This window comes from Trichomycterus rosablanca, chromosome 2 (assembly GCF_030014385.1).
Source record: "Trichomycterus rosablanca isolate fTriRos1 chromosome 2, fTriRos1.hap1, whole genome shotgun sequence".
Classification (NCBI taxonomy): domain Eukaryota; kingdom Metazoa; phylum Chordata; class Actinopteri; order Siluriformes; family Trichomycteridae; genus Trichomycterus; species Trichomycterus rosablanca.
Window position 1 is genome coordinate 693,412 of NC_085989.1, and position 19,545 is coordinate 712,956.

Consider the following 19,545-nt stretch of genomic DNA (forward strand, 5'->3'; position numbering starts at 1 on the left):
CAACAAAGGCTCGGCTGTACAGCCTCACAAGCAAACACGATGGTATGATGTAAATCCATATCACATGAGCCTGAGATCATCATGCACAATAGATGTGTCTACTGGACTGCTGTAAAGCACACCGTTGTTGGACTCTGATGCAGGATGGACAGTCCACAACCAATTAAAATGTCTCATAATAAAACCAGGTTCAATTTGTGAGGTATAAACTTTTGGTCCATCATTAGATGCAGCTTTTGGGGCAGGGGTAGCTCAGTGGTTAAGTGCAGGACTGGAGGTAATCAGAAGGTTGCTGGATCAAGCCTCACATCTGCCAGCTTGCCACCTTAAGTAAGGCCCTTAACCCTCAATTCCTTGCAATGTATACAGTCATAATTGTAAGTTGCTTTGGATGAAGGTGTTATGTTAGGGCAGTGATAGCTCAGTGGTTCAGGTACTGGACTAGTAATCAAAAGATTACTGGTTCAAGCCCCACCACTGCCATGTTGTCACTTTTGGGCCTAGAGCAAGGCCCTTAGTGCATTGTCGCAGTATTACATTTACATTTTCAGCATTTAGCGGACGCTTTTATCCAGTGACTTACAGTACCATGACAGTATACAGTCTTAGCAATTGAGGGATAAGGGCCTCGCTCAAGGGCCCAACAGTGGCAACCTGGCAGTGGTGGGGCTTGAACCAGCGACCTTTGGATTATTAGTCCAGTACCTTAACCACTAGGCTACACCTGCCCAGTATTATAAGTCACTTTGGGTAAAACTGTCTGCTGAATGCTGAAAATGTAAACATAATGTAAGCTCTTCTAGAAGAGTGGATGCTGTTATGGTTGCAAAGGAAGGGACATCTACATTAATGCTCGTGGATAGGTGTCCATATACTTTATACTGGTCATATGTTGGGATTTTTTTCATGCGGAATTTTAGAAACCCTGATCGTTAAGGAGCTGGACTAGTAATCAAAAGGTCACTGGTTTAAGCCCAACCTTTGCCATGTTGTCATTGTTTGGCCCTTGAGCAAGGCCCTTAACCCTCAATTGCTTAGACAGTATATACTGTCACAGTACTGATAAAATCGTCTCCTAAATGCTGAATATGTAAATAAACCGTGTTTATATAAGTTGCTTGCAGTACCACTCTCTACCACAGAGGCCGCCAAAACTCACTAAACGGCCACGTGACTCTCTGAGCCGCTTACTGCATTACCCCCCCCCCCCCCCGCTCGGTGACGTCACTAAGCGGTGAGTCTGCAGGGGGCGTGGCTTATCGGCTCTCCGGGAACGGAACGAGTCCGGTGCGCACTAGCAGCATGAATAACTGACCGCACCGGTACCAGTGTAAATGGGGAACGCTCAGAAGAAGGGTGCTGGCTCTGCTGGTGGCGGTGGGGGGAGAGGGGAGAGCGGAGGGACACACGCCGGCACCGCGAGCCCGACCAGGAGCAGAGCCGGCCAGGGAAATCCCGGAAGCTCGGAGGCCAGGAAAGTGCTGGCGAACGGAACGCACGGTACGGATACAGACAGAGACCGCGACCAGGATCAGAGCGGGACTGCGCCAAACACAGGGGTGAACCTGGATGCCCCCGCCGGTGCGCTACCGCCCGCCCTGGCCCGCCTGAAGAACGAGGGGAACCTGCTGTTTAAGAACGGCCAGTTCGGGGACGCGCTGGAGAAGTACAGCCAGGCCATAGACGGGTACACACAGTCAGGTACGAACCGGTCCGCCCACATCACAGGGGGTTTGTCTTTATCACCACCGCGTCCTCTTTTTCATCGTTTTTTCGCTTTGAAGTTTGTGATTAAGGTGCGATTTCCAGACCGGTAGTTCCGTTCGGTGTTGTGAAAGCGCCGTGCGTAAAATGTGACGCAACGGTGCGTAACGGAGGGGAGGGGGAAGGGGAAGGGGGTAAATCCAAGGACCCTGAGTATCCCAGGGGCCCAACGGGACCTCTTACTCCCAAAGGAACTGTATATATTGGCAAAACGTGACGTAATCATGCGAGTGTCAGACAAGAGGGGAACAGAAACCAAAACTCCAGATCCTCTAGATCAGGCTGCTGCGTTCATTCTGCATGATACAGAACCAGTGACGTCACTGGTCCATGTTTTGGCCTTTTTCAAAGATGTTTTAGGTGAATAATGAGTTTTCAAACCTCTGACAATACACACCATTAACAGTAACTTATGCACATTAATAATGGAAAAGGCATTTATTCAGTATTATTATTATTATGTTATTATTATTAATATTATTATTATAATGTTATTATTATTATTATAATGTTATTATTATTAATATTATGTTATTATTATTATTACTATGTTATTATTATTAATATTATTATTATAATGTTATTATTATTATTATTATTATGTTATTATTATTATAATGTTATTATTAATATTATTATTATAATGCTATTATTCATATTATTATGTTATTATTATTAATATTATTATAATGTTATTATGTTATTATTATTAATATTATTATTATAATGTTATTATTATTATTATTATGTTATTATTATTAATATTATTATTACAATGTTATTATTATTATTATAATGTTATTATTATTAATATTATTATTATAATGTTATTATTATTATTATGTTATTATTATTAATATTATGTTATTATTATTATTACTATGTTATTATTATTAATATTATTATTATAATGTTATTATTATTATTATTATGCTATTATTATTAATATTATTATTATAATGTTATTATTAATATTATTATTATAATGCTATTATTCATATTATTATTACAATGTTATTATTATTAATAGTATTATTATAATGTTGCTATTATTAATAATATTATTAGAATGTTATTATTATTAATATTATTATAATGTTATTATTATTATTATTATGTTATTATTAATATTATTATTATAATGTTATTATTAATAATATTATTATTATAATGCTATTATTCATATTATTATTACAATGTTATTATTATTAATAGTATTATTATAATGTTGCTATTATTAATAATATTATTACAATGTTATTATTATTTATATTATTAGAATATTATTATTATTAATATTATTAGAATATTATTAATATTATTATTATAATGTTACTATTATTAATAATATTATTAGAATGTTATTATTATTAATATTATTATTAGAATGTTATTATTAATATTGTTATTAGAATGTTATTATTATTAATATTATTATTAGAATGTTATTATTATTACTAATTTCCTTTTATAATTATTTACTGTTATAATGATTATTATCAATATTTCTGTTATGATTATTAATAAATAATCATTGATGAGTGTTGCAACTTGCCTGGTTCAACCAGTCTACAAACACTGGAACACCCTAGACAGGGCTTTGAACCCTCACCCTCCCCTAGACATAGTGCCCAAACCACCTTATAGCACCGCTGAGATTCGAACCCAGATATCAGGAGTAGCAGGCCAGCGTAACAGACCACTGCTCCATCTGAGCACCAATTATTATTAATTCTTCTTTATTATTATTACTGTGTATTACTTATTTATTATTAATAATTATTTATGATTTATTATATTCCTGTTATAATTCTGTATTGACGCACATACACAGTGAAACGTTCACATGGTTGGAGGTTCGAGGGTTTACTGAACTGAATGGTTTCATCATGATGATCACATGATCAGATGGTTCAGCCTTTCAGTCATCAGATCTCACCAGTTAAAACCAGTATAAAATTTCAATTCACTGAGTTTCCTCCACTGTGTGTCACTGTGGGTGTGGTGGTCTCGGTGTGAGTAACAGCCAATAAAATACTGTCATACTGTAACGTGATTGGTCAGATACCCACACCTGTAAGTTTGTGTGGTTTTGAGTGATTGGGAGACTCCTGGGCGTGGATGGATGTGGTACTGAGAGAGTCTGAAGTATAATAAATCTGGGCTGTGTTACACAGGTACATTTTATTATTGCTATGGGCTGTGTAGGGTTGTGTAGGGTTGCTGTGTCGTACACTGTTGTATTTGGTTGTGTAGGGTTGCTGTGTCGTACACTGTTGTATTTGGTTGTGTAGGGTTGCTGTGTCGTACACTGTTGTATTTGGTTGTGTTGGGTTGCTGTCGTACACTGTTGTATTTGGTTGTGTAGGGTTGCTGTGTTGTACACTGTATTGTATGTGGTTGTGTAGGGTTGCTGTGTTGTACACTGTATTGTATGTGGTTGTGTAGGGTTGCTGTGTCGTACACTGTATTGTATGTGGTTGTGTAGGGTTGCTGTGTAGTACACTGTTGTATTTGGTTGTGTAGGGTTGCTGTGTTGTACACTGTATTGTATGTGATTGTATAGGGTTGCTGTGTAGTACACTGTGTTGTATTTGGTTGTGTAGGGTTGCTGTGTTGTACACTGTATTGTATGTGGTTGTGTAGGGTTGCTGTGTCGTACACTGTGTTGTATTTGGTTGTGTAGGGTTGCTGTGTCGTACACTGTGTTGTGTTTGGTTGTGTAGGGTTACTGTGTCGTACACTGTGTTGTGTTTGGTTGTGTTGGGTTGCTGTGTCGTACACTGTGTTGTGTTTGGTTGTGTAGGGTTGCTGTGTTGTACACTGTGTTGTATTTGGTTGTGTAGGGTTGCTGTGTCGTACACTGTGTTGTGTTTGGTTGTGTAGGGTTACTGTGTCGTACACTGTGTTGTGTTTGGTTGTGTTGGGTTGCTGTGTCGTACACTGTTGTATTTGGTTGTGTTGTGTTGCTGTGTCGTACACGGTGTTGTATTTGGTTGTGTTGTGTTGGGTTGCTGTCGTACACGGTGTGTTATTTGGTTGTGTTGTGTTGGGTTGTTGTGTCGTACACTGTGCTGTTGGGTTGTGTTATGGGTCACAGGAAGCTCTAATACAGTGCGGTGTGGTCGCAGCATGATGAATTCTAAAGTTAAATATATAAATAGTTTTGGTAAACAGTGTAATGGAAAAGCCTCTGACCTCGCTGTGTGTGTGTGTGTGTGTGTGTGTGTGTGTGTGTGTGTTCCAGGTATCGACAGTCCCGAGGACCTGTGTATTTTATACTCTAACAGAGCTGCGTGCTACCTGAAAGATGGAAACAGTTCAGAGTGCATCGAGGATTGTACAAGGTTACACACACACACACACACACACACACACACACACACACACACACACACACACACACACACTGTGTAACAGGTTACTACAGCTGATAATATCTAGTGTTGTCATGTCCAACCTTCAGTGTGTGCTGATATGTAGGAATAGAATCTTTACTGTCACTATAAACAGGTACAATAAAGTTTTGTAAGTAAGTAAGTAAGTAAGTAAATTTTATTTATAAAGCACTCTTAAAACAACTTACGTTGACCAAAGTGCTGTACATCGAATAAGCATACATAACACAACATTATATTAAAAAAGTAAGAACCAAATAAAAATACAGAGTAAGAGACAAAATAAAACAGATAAAAATAGACTAAACAATTAAAATTAACACAGCTCCTCACTGTTCAAATGCCAGCTTATAAAGGTATGTTTTTAGGAGTGATTTAAAAACAGCGGCCGAAGGTGCTTGTCGAATATTAGGAGGTAGAGTGTTCCATAGCCTCGGAGCATAAACTGCAAATGCACGATCACCTTTTAGCTTCAAACGAGCCCTAGGAACAGTCAACAAATTCTGAGTGGCTGATCTTAAAGATCGCTGTGCGGTTGCGGGAGAAAGCATACCACTGAGATAAGCCGGGGCTTGACCATTAAGCGCTTTAAAAACAAATAAAAGCACTTTAAAATGAATCCTGTGCTGAACAGGCAGCCAATGTAGCCGGATATTCCACTAGCACACCAGCGCAGAGATTCTGAACTCCTCGGTTTGACTCGACCCGTCGGCTGGGCGGCATCTAGCGGGCATAACTGGTGGTACCTGCAGCAGACACAGTTCTGCCAGGGCGGGATGACCAGACTATGTGGGCGGGGTCTTCAAACGCTGTGTAAGAACCCTGATTGGTGGATAGGGAGGCACATGGGTGGAAAATGGTTCCACTAAGGGCTGTGCGTGAATCGGAGGAGGCGTGAGCAGCAATATACCCTCCTCACCTGCAATCAGGGATCCACCAGCAGAGGGAGACGGATTAACTACGATAAATTAGGAGAAAATGCAGAAATAAAATGGAAAAAAAGTTATTATTTATTATGTAATAAAATATTATTAATATTTCTATTATTTTCTGACCTTTATTCAGTGAGGCTAAATAATCTGAGATGAATGAGCAGTAAATGCGTCTCTGGGCTTCTGCTTGGGCTTAGCGTTTGGAGATTAGCACGTTACACAATTAGCTGAGCTAAAACCAGCGTTCGTGATGCCATAAATACAGCGTCAGAGCGTCAGAACACACACTGAACCAAAGCCACTTAAACTTGTGACCACAACCAAGCAACTGAGGGTTAAGGGCCTCGCTCAGGGGCCAAACAGTGGCAGTGATGGGGCTTGAACTAATAACCTTCTCATTACTAGTCCAGTACCTAAACCACTAAGCTACCACTGCCCAAACACTCAAAATAATCATGTCATCAGCTCTGTGTGAGAGTGTGTGTGTGTGTGAGTGAGAGCGTGTGAGTGTGTGTGAGTGTGAGTGTGTGAATGTGTGTGTGTGTGTGAGTGTGTGTGTGTGTGTGTGTGTGTGTGTATGAGTGTGAGTGAGTGTGTGTGTATGAGTGTGAGTGTGTGTGTGTGTGTGTGTGTGTGTGAGGTTTATATCTGTACTGCTCACATGGATTAGATCTGATTATTTATCTCGTCCAATGGCATCGTCAGGGCGCTGGAGCTCCACCCCTTTTCCCTCAAGCCCCTCCTCCGCAGGGCGATGGCGTACGAGACGCTGGAGCGCTACAGGAGAGCGTACGTGGATTATAAAACCGTCCTGCAGATCGACCACGGCGTGCAGGCGGCTCACGACAGCGTGCACAGGTAACACACACACACACACACACACACACACACACACACACACACACACACACACACACACACACACACACACACCATTAAAACATCAAACACCGGCGTCTGACGTGTGTTGTGTCGTTGTGTATCAGGATCACGGCGCTGCTCCTGGATCAGGACGGTCCTCAGTGGAGGGAGAAGCTCCCCGAGATTCCTAACGTCCCCCTGTCAGCGCAGCAGCACCGGCGGGAGGAGCCCAGCGCCGAGGTCCTGCAGGCTCGGGCCGCCAGAGAGGAGGAGATCAAAGGTCCGTCGTCGTCGCACCACACCTACACGGGGACCACAAAATCACCTACAAACACCTTTCAAACACAGACAAACCGTAGCATTCATCATCAAACATCTACACCGGAACCACAAACACTGTGATACACCCCATCAAAACCACATCCAACACCTTCAAACACCAACGTTCCCTATCAAACACCAAAATCACCTGCAAACACCAACAAACTGAAGCATTCATCAAACACCTACTATAGAGGCCGACATCCTTTATTAAACACCAACAAACACCAACGTTCCTCATCGAACACTGACAAACCGTAGCATTCTTCATCCAACACCTACAAACACCAAAATCACCTGCACACACCAACATTCCCCATTAAACACCAACAAACTGGAACATTCATCAAACACCTACTATAGAGGACGACATCCTTTATTAAACACCAACAAATACTAACATTCCTCATCAAACACCGATAAACCGGAGCATTCTTCCATCACACACCTACAGGGGCCGACATCCTTTATTAAACACTTTTAAACACTAATGTTCAGTTAAATACCAACAAACTGGAACATTCTTTAAACATCAACACACCTTTAGATTAGTTATCAAACACTCATAAATGCCAACATCCTTTATTAAACACCATTAAAGACCTACGATCAGTCAAACACCAAGAAACTGATGGGGAATGTTGGTGTTTAAAGAATGTTCCAAACACAAACTGGAACATTCTTCAACATCAAACACCTACAGAGGCCAGCATCCTTTATTTAACACCAGCAACCACCAACAAACTGATGAAAACATTCATCAAACATCTCAACACACCTTTAGATTTATTATCAAACACTTATAGATGCCAACATCCTTTATTAAACACAATACCCTATGTTCAAACACCAACAAACTGATGGGGAATGTTGGCGTTTAAAGAATGTTCCAAACACTGATGAACTGGAACAGAGGCCGAAATCCTTTATTAAACACAGTTAAACACTTATGTTCAGTTAAACACCAGCAAACGGAAAGAAACATTCTTCAAACATCAACACACGTTTCGATTCGTCCTTTATTAAACACCATTAAAGACCCACTTTCAGTTAAACACCAATGTCACCAAGTTCCACCAAATACCAAATGGAGCTATGACGTTATCATTCTATAAACACCAACACGATCCTTCTCAATACTCATCAAACACTTACAATCATGGAGCAATTAAACACCAACCTGCTGTCAAACACCATCCAAAGCCAAGGGTCTTCATTATTCATCAGCAAACACCATTGATGTGTTCAGTAAGATCCTTTAAGAACCGACATGAAAATGACCAATATTTACTATCAAACACCAACACTGCCAAAAACACCATTAAATGCTGGTATTCCTAATCGTGTCAAACACAAGAGCATGTGGCATTAAAGCCACATCATAACACTGCAGTAACATTTACCATCAGACACCATCACACATTTACGTTCAACATTAAACACCTGTTTTTATTTCACATTATTTTAAACACCTTCAAACACTGAGCTGTATTTGAGACTAAGAGGACTGGAGATGCTCTGATGTACCAGAGGTTTTGTTTAGTTTAGATTTGTTTGTTTTGTGATTGGTTGAATGTATTTACTCTGTACAGTATAAACACCAGATCCACCCAAACCGGTTTAAACACCGCAGCACCGCCGGTGTTCATCAGCACTGTAGCAGCGTGTGTGTGTGTGTGTGTGTGTGTGTGTGTGTGTGTGTTAGCTGATACGGGGTTCACCTCCTCCTCTGCATTATTGATTCACCTGTGACGGACCAGTTCAGCTCGAGTGACATGAAACATGTTTACCAGCATCATACACCTACAGGTCATCATCATACACTGTGTGGTCTAAAGTGTTCGGACGCCTGACCGGGAGCTTGTGGGACGTCCTGTTCCAAAATTAAAGTGACATTATCTGAGGACAAGGCTTCCAACTATGTCTGTGGGAATTTGTGCCAAGGCTGGGCCCTAATCTTAATGAAGTATGCTTAGTTGGTGTTCCGGTTCATCCCAGATCTGTTGAGTGGGGCTGAGCTCAGGACTCTGTGCAGGACGCTGGAGCTTCTTGGTTTGTGCACGGGGTGCGGTCATGCTGAAACAGGACAGGTCCTTCCCTAAACTGTTGCTGCTAAGTCAGAAGCATGTGATTTCCTTTATATCGACTGTTGTGGAGGAAACTCATGAATTCAAGAATTAAAAGGGGCGACCTGATACTTTTGTCCATATAGTGTGCCTACACTGTATGGCCAAAAGTATGTAGACACCAGGCTATATAATAGATATTATGTTGTTAATTTGTGGCAACAGTTTAGGGAAGGACAGAATATTCATGCTCTAGCATGACTGCACCCTTTGTGCCAGAGCAGGGTCAGTACGGAAATGCTTCGATGACCCCAGGAAGGCATCTGTGAGGACGGGTGGATGCACACGGGCACAAATCTCGCCGTATATGGTTTTAAAACAGGATGTCCAACAGGCTCATGGTCAGGTCTCCACAAACGTCCACACGTACCCTCCCTCAGGCACGTCCGTGTGTGTCTGTCGGACGCCCGGCCGGGTCGACAGCACCTCCGTGGTCTAAACTGTTCTGCTTTTCTCTCCCCGCAGCCAGGAAGGCGGAGGTTCGATTCAATCAGCTGAAGCAGGAGGGAAACGATCAGGTGAAGAAAGGCGAGTTTAAGGGTGCGGTGGAGAAGTACAGCGAGTGCATCGACATCAAAGCCAGCGAGTCCTCCGTCTACACCAACAGGTACCAGTCTGGGAGGGCTGGGTTCGAATCTCAGCTGTGCTGTCGGCCGGCCGGGCGCTCACACAGACATGAGTGGATCGTATCCCTGCCTTGTGTTTCCAGTGGACCTGGACCCACCATGACTCTGACCAGGATAATAAGGGTTGATAAAAATTATTAAAGAACTCCGAAAAAACTTTCATTAGGGACGTTGTAGCCTAGCGGTTAAGGTACTGAACTAGTAATCGAAAGGTCGCTGGTTCAAGCCCCTCCACTGCCAGGTCGCCAATGTTGGGCCCTTGAGCGAGGCCCTTAACCCTTAATTGGTTAGACAGTATACTGTCACAGCACTGTAAGTCTCTTTGGATAAAAGTGTCTCCTAAATGCTGTAAATGTAAACGTTATGCATTTAAAATTATTAACATATATTTTAAAAACTCCCGCCCCCTGTTCCTGGGCTGACAGTGTGATTAGAAAACAAACCTGTGTCCCAATATTTATGCCAAGGAACAAATGAAGGACCCAGCAGGAGCAGGTACAGTTTGCATGCCGGATTCCCTCCCTGACTCGATCCTTCTATTTATATCCGGGCGTGGGACCTGCACTTAGAGCGCACTGACAAGTTCACCTCACAATAATTGGGCTGGTTCAGCCGTCCTCCCGCTTCGGACATCAGCCCTCCCGATCTCGTCCACGCAGAGATTCGAACCCTGGATCCCCGGATCCTAGCTGTAGTGGGCGAACGTACTCTAGCGCAGCGCCACCTATCACCCATTTATTGCTTTTTAATTGGAATGTTTAATATTTTCTCTTCCGTTCGTTTCTAAACATGATCATCGACTTCAGAACGCTGTGTGAAGGCGCCCAGGTGGCGCAGCGGGATATTCCGCTAGCACACCAGCACTGAGATTCTGAACTCCTCGGTTCCAAACTCAATGTTGCCTCCGGTCGGCTGTTCGCCATCTGGTGACTATGTGTGGGTGGGTGGGTCCTTCATACGCTGTGTAAGGACCCTGATTGGGGAACAGGCGCCTGTGCAGAATGCAGGGGCAAGAAGAGGAGGGCTGTACACGTGTCGGAAGAGGCGTGTACAGCGACGTGCTCTCCTCGTATGCAATCTGGTATCTCTCAGCAGCGAAAGATGAAATCGAGTCACTAAATCGGGTGGAAAATGCTTAAAAAAAAAACATCGTTTCCGGTGCTGGAGAACCCGACGGTGACGGTGAACGCAGCACTGCAGCCGGAGAACTGAATCAGTGCTGCGTTCGCTCGCATTAATCAGCAGCGTGCGGTGCAGTTCAGCGCAGTGTGGAGAGAAGCAGCTGATTCGGCTAAAAAACCTTCTCCATCAGGATCTTCTCAGCCTGAACGGGTCGTCAGAGCTCGTCTGCTTCCGCTGTTTGAAGTTATTTATGATACAGCGCAGCGATTCTTCTGATCATTCCAACTGATTCGAACCCTCGCACACAGATGCGTTAAATATGTGCAAGCAGACGTGATGCGTGATATGTCTACACTCGTGACTGAGGAGGGTTATCCCCCGTCTCAGTGCAGCACTATGGATCAGCCAGCAGAGGTCGTAACTGCAGCAATTATGAGGAACCCGTACGTCCCTCCCTCCCTCAGACGAGCCTTTATCCGTGTAGGCGCCTGGTCGGTCGTGTAGCCAGAGCTGAGGTCAGAACTCGCAAGTGTGCGAGCTTGTTTTACCTCTGTATAAATAATAATAATAATATAATAATAATAAGATCAATGTATATATCGCCTTTCACAAACCCAAGGACGGTTTACATACTGGTACACACATATAAATGTATAAACGTTTATTGTTTGTGTTTGTGATGTTTCAGAGCTCTGTGTTACCTGAAACTGGAGCAGTTCGAGGAGGCGAAGCAGGACTGCGATTCGGCGCTGCAGATGGAACCCGATAATAAAAAAGCTTTTTACAGACGAGCGCTCGCTTACAAGGGCTTAAAGGTAAAATTAATATCAGATTTGAGCTTCTTTTCCTTTATTTAGTCACAACTGGAAGTGTTCATACGGATTAACCCGGCTGTTAGCTACGCCTACATGTAAACAACATGGCTCCCTGAATTAGAAGACCAAGTGCTGCATCCCAAACTTCATAGTTCTTGCTCGTTAAAGGCGCTTTAAACAGTAACGACGATGAAATCAGTGCGGGTTATACCGAGGTCTCTGGGCTGTTCTGCCCCCTAGTGGAGATCTCTTCTGATACTCCAGATGCACTGAAGGTAGATTTAATCCCAGCCTTAAATATAAGGACACGTTTCAAGGCTTTTGGACGTTGTGTCCCGTACAGCAGCGGTTCTCAACCTTTTTTTCCTCTCAGACCCCCCCTGTGTTCAAAATTCTCCCCCTTGACACGGATTCTGATCTTATTCTTACACTTTAAGCAGGGATGATAAAAGGAAATTGAATGAATCCATGATGACGGGATGAATGTTGGTACTTTCTGACTTGGGTTGATGTGGGTTTATTTCTGGTGAGTTGGTGGTAGGAGCTTCCTCACCCGGGTCTGCTTTAGCAGGATTTGCATTAACAAATGAATCGGAATCATTTGTAGTCGCCGTGTAATATAGGCTAAATTTGTATAGGTAATATAGGTTAAATTTAGGGTTAGATTTTGATTTAAGGTTAGGGTTGGAGCTAGGGTTAGATTAAAGGTTGGGGTTTGCTTTGGGGATGAAGGTAAGGTTAGATTTAGGTAAAGCTATATTTAGGATAAAGGTTAAAATTTAGATGTAGGGTTAGATTTAGAATCAAGGTTGGGGTTAGATTTTGGGTTGATTAGATTTTAGGTTGGATTGAAGTTGGATTTTGAGTTTGGGTAGATTTAGGGCTGGGGTTAGATTTAGGGTTGGGGTTAGATTGAGGGTTGGATTATGCATTGGGGTTAGATTTAGGGTTGGGGTTAGATTGAGGGTTGGATTATGCATTGGGGTTAGATTTAGGGTTGGGGTTAGATTTAGGGTTGGATTATGCATTGGGGTTCGATTTAGGGTTGGAGATAAATTTGAGGTTGGGGGTGAAGTTGGATTCTGAGTTGGGGTAGATTTAGGGTTGGATTTAGAATTAAGGTTGGGTTTACATTTAGAAATGATTTCACACAGGTTTGATTTAGATTTTGAGTTGGGGTCAGATTTAGGGTTGGAGTTAGATTTGAGGTTGGAGTTAGATTTAGGGTTGGAGTTAGATTTGAGGTTGGAGTTAGATTTGAGGTTGGAGTTAGATTTAGGGTTGGAGTTAGATTTGGGGTTGGAGTTAGATTTGGGGTTGGAGTTAGATTTAGGGTTGGAGTTGGATTTGAGGTTGGAGTTAGATTTAGGGTTGGAGTTAGATTTAGGGTTGGAGTTGGATTTGAGGTTGGAGTTAGATTTAGGGTTGGAGTTAGATTTAGGGTTGGAGTTGGATTTGAGGTTGGAGTTAGATTTGAGGTTGGAGTTAGATTTAGGGTTGGAGTTAGATTTGAGGTTGGAGTTATATTTAGGGTTGGAGTTATATTTAGGGTTGGAGTTAGATTTGAGGTTGGAGTTAGATTTGAGGTTGGAGTTAGATTTGGGGTTGGAGTTAGATTTAGGGTTGGAGTTAGATTTGAGGTTGGAGTTAGATTTAGGGTTGGAGTTAGATTTAGGGTTGGAGTTAGATTTGAGGTTGGAGTTAGATTTAGGGTTGGAGTTAGATTTAGGGTTGGAGTTGGATTTGAGGTTGGAGTTAGATTTAGGGTTGGAGTTGGATTTGAGGTTGGAGTTAGATTTGAGGTTGGAGTTAGATTTAGGGTTGGAGTTAGATTTGAGGTTGGAGTTAGATTTAGGGTTGGAGTTAGATTTAGGGTTGGAGTTGGATTTGAGGTTGGAGTTAGATTTAGGGTTGGAGTTGGATTTGAGGTTGGAGTTAGATTTGAGGTTGGAGTTAGATTTAGGGTTGGAGTTAGATTTAGGGTTGGAGTTAGATTTGAGGTTGGAGTTAGATTTAGGGTTGGAGTTAGATTTAGGGTTGGAGTTAGATTTGAGGTTGGAGTTAGATTTAGGGTTGGAGTTAGATTTAGGGTTGGAGTTGGATTTGAGGTTGGAGTTAGATTTAGGGTTGGAGTTGGATTTGAGGTTGGAGTTAGATTTGAGGTTGGAGTTAGATTTAGGGTTGGAGTTAGATTTGAGGTTGGAGTTATATTTAGGGTTGGAGTTATATTTAGGGTTGGAGTTAGATTTGAGGTTGGAGTTAGATTTGGGGTTGGAGTTAGATTTAGGGTTGGAGTTAGATTTGAGGTTGGAGTTAGATTTAGGGTTGGAGTTAGATTTAGGGTTGGAGTTAGATTTGAGGTTGGAGTTAGATTTAGGGTTGGAGTTAGATTTAGGGTTGGAGTTAGATTTGAGGTTGGAGTTAGATTTAGGGTTGGAGTTAGATTTGAGGTTGGAGTTAGATTTAGGGTTGGAGTTAGATTTAGGGTTGGAGTTAGATTTGAGGTTGGAGTTAGATTTAGGGTTGGAGTTAGATTTAGGGTTGGAGTTAGATTTGAGGTTGGAGTTAGATTTAGGGTTGGAGTTAGATTTGAGGTTGGAGTTAGATTTAGGGTTGGAGTTAGATTTAGGGTTGGAGTTAGATTTGAGGTTGGAGTTAGATTTAGGGTTGGAGTTAGATTTAGGGTTGGAGTTGGATTTAGGGTTGGAGTTGGATTTGAGGTTGGAGTTAGATTTAGGGTTGGAGTTAGATTTGAGGTTGGAGTTAGATTTAGGGTTGGAGTTAGATTTAGGGTTGGAGTTAGATTTGAGGTTGGAGTTAGATTTAGGGTTGGAGTTGGATTTGAGGTTGGAGTTAGATTTAGGGTTGGAGTTAGATTTGAGGTTGGAGTTAGATTTGAGGTTGGAGTTGGATTTAGGGTTGGAGTTAGATTTGAGGTTGGAGTTAGATTTAGGGTTGGAGTTAGATTTGAGGTTGGAGTTAGATTTGAGGTTGGAGTTGGATTTAGGGTTGGAGTTAGATTTGAGGTTGGAGTTAGATTTGAGGTTGGAGTTGGATTTGAGGTTGGAGTTGGATTTGAGGTTGGAGTTAGATTTAGGGTTGGAGTTGGATTTGAGGTTGGAGTTGGATTTGAGGTTGGAGTTGGATTTAGGGTTGGAGTTGGATTTGAGGTTGGAGTTGGATTTGAGGTTGGAGTTGGATTTAGGGTTGGAGTTGGATTTAGGGTTGGAGTTGGATTTGAGGTTGGAGTTGGATTTGAGGTTGGAGTTGGATTTGAGGTTGGAGTTGGATTTGAGGTTGGAGTTAGATTTAGGGTTGGTGGTTTAAAACAGATTTGAGGTCACAAGAACATGTGATTAAATGTAACTGGACCCTCTAGACTCACTGGTGCCCCCTGCTGTACAGCGCAGATGCATCTAATGTTCTGATAGTGTGGAGGAGCAGGTGGGGGTGTGAATACTTATTCCCTCCGTCTGTGTGTGTGTGTGTGTGTAGGACTATCTCTCCTCCAGTTCAGACCTGCAGGAGGTGCTCCGTCTGGACCCCAACGTCCCTGAGGCTGAACAGGAGCTGCAGGAGGTGACGGTTCTACTGAGAGAGAAACTGGTGCAAACTAACACTCAGGGTGAGACGCGCGTCATAAATCAACCAGCCATGTTCCGACATCCGTTATTATATTATATTATATTATTTATATTATATTATATATTTTCTTTCTTCCTCTCACAGGCTGATTTATTCTGGGATTATAAAAGGCGACGACGCGCGAGGAGATGATCAGAGAAATAAAAACCACTCGTCTTCCATCAGAGCCTCGCAGAGCTGAACCGATTCAGCCTGCAGAACTGAGACACACAGTAAATCCAGCAGGAATTGAACGCACCTTTGTTCCCTCAGTCAGGAGAAGATCTTCATCATGATGAACCTGCTGCATGTTCCTCCGTTCCTTCACCGCCCGACTGCAGCTTGAGGCATGCGCCGACACTAGAGCGCCGCATCACCGCATCGTCCGACTGCAATATCATCGTCATCATCACAGTAAAAGATTTAAAGATGCTTTATTGTTTTTATATCAAATGTTACTGCGAGCTTTTAAATATATTATTATTATTATTAAATAATGTAAAGATTTAACATTTGAAAATATTATTGAATGAGTAAATAAAATAAAGAGGTGGAATGATGTGATCGTTATCTTCATCTGATCTGGGACTGAAATCCTGATTCTGTGGTGTGTGCAGGTTCTTCTATTCAACATTAATAATAAACTCACTGATTTAATCTCAGAGTCAGAACTGAGGTGGAATCTGGTTCAGGGTTCAAGTTTAAGTATCGTGTTAAGGGTTAAATTTAGACTTAGGTAAGAGTTAAGAGTTCAGTTAGGGTAGTGCTGTGGTTAGTATTAGATTGGGCTAAATATAGGCTTAGATTCAGGGGTAGGGATGGGTTAGCTTTAGAGTTCCAATAACGTTTAGGATTAGATTTAGGGGCTGGGGTTCAATTTAAGGTTAGATTTTGGTTTGAATTTAGGGTTCGGGTTTGATTTAGGGCTAGGGTTAAGGTTAGATTTAGGATAAGGTTAAGGACTATTTCAGATAAAGGTTAGGCTTAGATTTAGGGTTGGATTTGGGTTTAGATTTAGAATTAAGGTTGGGGATTGATTTAGGGATAAGGTTAGATTGAGGGTTGGATTTGGGGGTAGATTTTGGGTCTGGGGTTCAATTTAGGATTAGATTTTGGTTTAAGGTTAGGTTTGGATCTAGGGTGAGATGAAACTTTGGGGTTTGCCTTAGGGCTGGAGTTAGAATTTAGATTTAGGTGAGATTATTTAGTAAAAAAAAAAAAAAAAGCCTTGGATTTAGGGTTGAGGTTGGGATTCGATTTAGGGATGATTTAGGGGTTGGGGTTAGATTTTGGGTTGGATTTCAGCTGCTTAAACCTAATTTTACACCGCAGACCCCTGTCTAAATAGTGAAACATCAGATCCTGATTAATGTTCCTACATAATGAACACTAGCGGGTTTCCATTCTGATGACTAGTGTTGCAGGTGAAACGTTTACATACAGCTGTGATTTATGGAAGCTTCTGTAAACATTATTGGTCTCTGACTGAATGATAAAAACACTTTTTTTGGTAAAAATTTGCACAAAAAGCAGCTTGAAGTTAGAAGATCCACCAACAAGCTTCTGGTGCAGAACTGGTCAAATTCAGCCAAATATACTGGTTTTCACCACCTCTACTGGCAGCAAAACAGCATGATGCTACCACCACCATGCTTCACAGTAGGTACAGAATTGTTGGGTTGGAAAGTCTTCCTGCAGCGGTTTCCTCTGGACTGGACTGTGTTTCAGCTGCGTCCGATTAATCACCGAGCCGTTTCTGGTGGACCTTGGATTACATCTGAACATTCAGGTGGAGCGTCCTATCCAACCTTGGCCACTGAGACCACTGTTCCATGTACTTTCACAAACTGATGGTTATCTGTCAGTAAATAGGTGGTCATGATTTGCTTTCTGAGATCTGTACTCATCTTACTCATCTGCTTGTGGTTTTGTCGAATAGGTGCGGTCGAACTAGGCCTATTTATATGGGCCTCGAGACGTCACCGCCTCACTTCATTATGACAAAATAAGCAGCACATCCGAGTTTCAGTTCTATTTTATTTTTAATTCTGAAAGACACAGAACAGAGAAACAAAACAAACAGCTCTCGTCTCAATCCAGAAGGCACCAGGAGTCAAACCGAGGTCCAGAACCAGAACCAGAACCGTGAAGCTGTGCGAGCGTCTGAGCCTCGAGGTTCAGAATCATTCCATTACAGGGATTTAAACTAAATCCTCTTTATCTCACTGATAAGATTCGCATCGATATATCAACCCAATACACGAGGGGCGATCGATACGGCCAAAATATCAACCCCCGAGCCACGCCCCGAACCCAACACGTGAAGAGCGACCAGGCCGGGATTCAAACGTCCAATCAGAGCAGAGTAAAGATTGTTTATTGCAATATTGATATCGTATCATGGTATCGACCCACCCCCATCTAATACACGTGATAAATACAAAATCAAACGGGTTTCTGCTGCACGTTCAGACCCCACGGGGCTTCGACACATAACGACCTTCCCCAAAACGGAAAATCAAAGAGAAAATATCAACAAAAACCTCCGAAAAGAAAAACAAAATCATAATAATAATAATAATCATTTACAAGAATAATTACTGTCAGAACAGAACAGAAACAGAACAGAACAGAACAGAACAGAAACAGAATCTGCCGCCTCCTGCTGGTCCCTCATACGTTCAATTATCTAATCAACACCATCGCAAACGGCTTCAGAACATCTCGAACGTCTGGTTTAAAGCTTCCGGATGAAGCGGATCCTCCGAACCACGGGTCTGTTTATATCGTTCAGGTTATGGATGCGGACGTGTGCGACCGGGCACGTGCCGATAATCAGGACCCTCATATCACCACGATATTCCCACACAATACTGATCCTCAGAGAAACGAATCCCAGAATCTCGTCCTCGGACACGGGAGCCGAGAACAGAGCGACACTTGACGTTAAAGCGAGGAAAGGACGATTCCGATCGGCCGCGGTGGATCGAAATCGAAACCGCATGGGTTCAGAAGGTAGCCCAGAAAAGGAACGCTTGGGCTTCACAGTGGACTTTGCAGCGGCGGCTGCAGGGCATAAGCAGCTACCGTTAGAACCGGTCCGGCAGTCACATGACACGGGACTGGTGATCCGGTGTGATCCGGGCTGTATAGAGCTCACAAAGCTGCAGATACCGAATCAACCCGAGCGATCGAGGGTTGAGGAGTGAGGGTCTCGCTCAAGGGTCCAATGGTGACAATTTGGTGATGATCTTCAGATCACCAGACCAGCACCTCCAGAATGAGACTGGAAGCCACTGACTGAAGAACAGAATGGAGGATTCGGGCGAGTATCGGTGCTCAGTGATGTTTTATGCCTTTCACATGACCGACAGCAAGACCGCTTCAGCTGGCAATACCACCGAGTGCCAAACTGACCATCAGTACGGACAGTTTATTCTCGTGAACACTACACACCATCATATGGACCTTTACCGCTTCAATCAGATCTTATTAAAGAGCGATGAAGCTACAACCAGCCCTTCCAGGATCAGAACGCAAACCCGCTCCCGCCGTTACACAGCTCGCTAGTCATCATGCCGGATTTTCGCCATGATGCCGTGCTCGTGCTTCTAAATTGACCGGTGGGAATCAGATAAGCGATTCGTCTCACCAACACTACGGGAAACGGGGGCACTGCAGCACCAGACGGTAACGCTGTAGCCATCGGGGGTCGGGAGTCCGAACAGGAAGAAGGAATCCTGATGAGGACCAGGGACGGGGACGAATACTGAAATTATATTTACGCCGAGAGACGCGCTAGCAGCCTGCGAGACACTAACGACGGCCGCGTAGGAAACATCGCGAGAAATAAAACAAAACTCAGTTCCGCTATCCGGACTCCGCGTCGTTCGTTAGCTCCTAAATATCGTAGGAATATCGTGATAATATTACGAGGCGTCCGATATCGGGACGTT

At 42.7% G+C, this 19,545-nt stretch overlaps 1 protein-coding gene across 1 annotated transcript; it reads left to right on the forward strand.

The window, feature by feature from the left end:
- Positions 1–1,278: 1,278 nt before the first annotated feature.
- Positions 1,279–16,149, forward strand: spag1a (sperm associated antigen 1a). Its single transcript, XM_063009271.1, has 8 exons — positions 1,279–1,701; positions 5,012–5,111; positions 6,800–6,952; positions 7,081–7,235; positions 9,868–10,009; positions 11,839–11,965; positions 15,461–15,590; positions 15,695–16,149. Exons 1-8 carry the CDS (start codon positions 1,335–1,337, stop codon positions 15,697–15,699), a joined length of 1,179 nt encoding a protein of 392 aa, XP_062865341.1. The 5' UTR covers positions 1,279–1,334; the 3' UTR covers positions 15,700–16,149.
- The last annotated feature ends 3,396 nt before the right edge of the window (positions 16,150–19,545 follow it).

Excerpts from the sequence above, each read along its gene's own strand:
- spag1a (XM_063009271.1), top strand. The coding sequence starts at position 1,335 with ATGGGGAACGCTCAGAAGAAGGGTGCTGGCTCTGCTGGTGGCGGTGGG. Across the intron at positions 5,112-6,799 it reads TGCATCGAGGATTGTACAAG|GGCGCTGGAGCTCCACCCCT; the intron begins GTTACACACACA and ends TGGCATCGTCAG. Across the intron at positions 11,966-15,460 it reads TCGCTTACAAGGGCTTAAAG|GACTATCTCTCCTCCAGTTC; the intron begins GTAAAATTAATA and ends GTGTGTGTGTAG.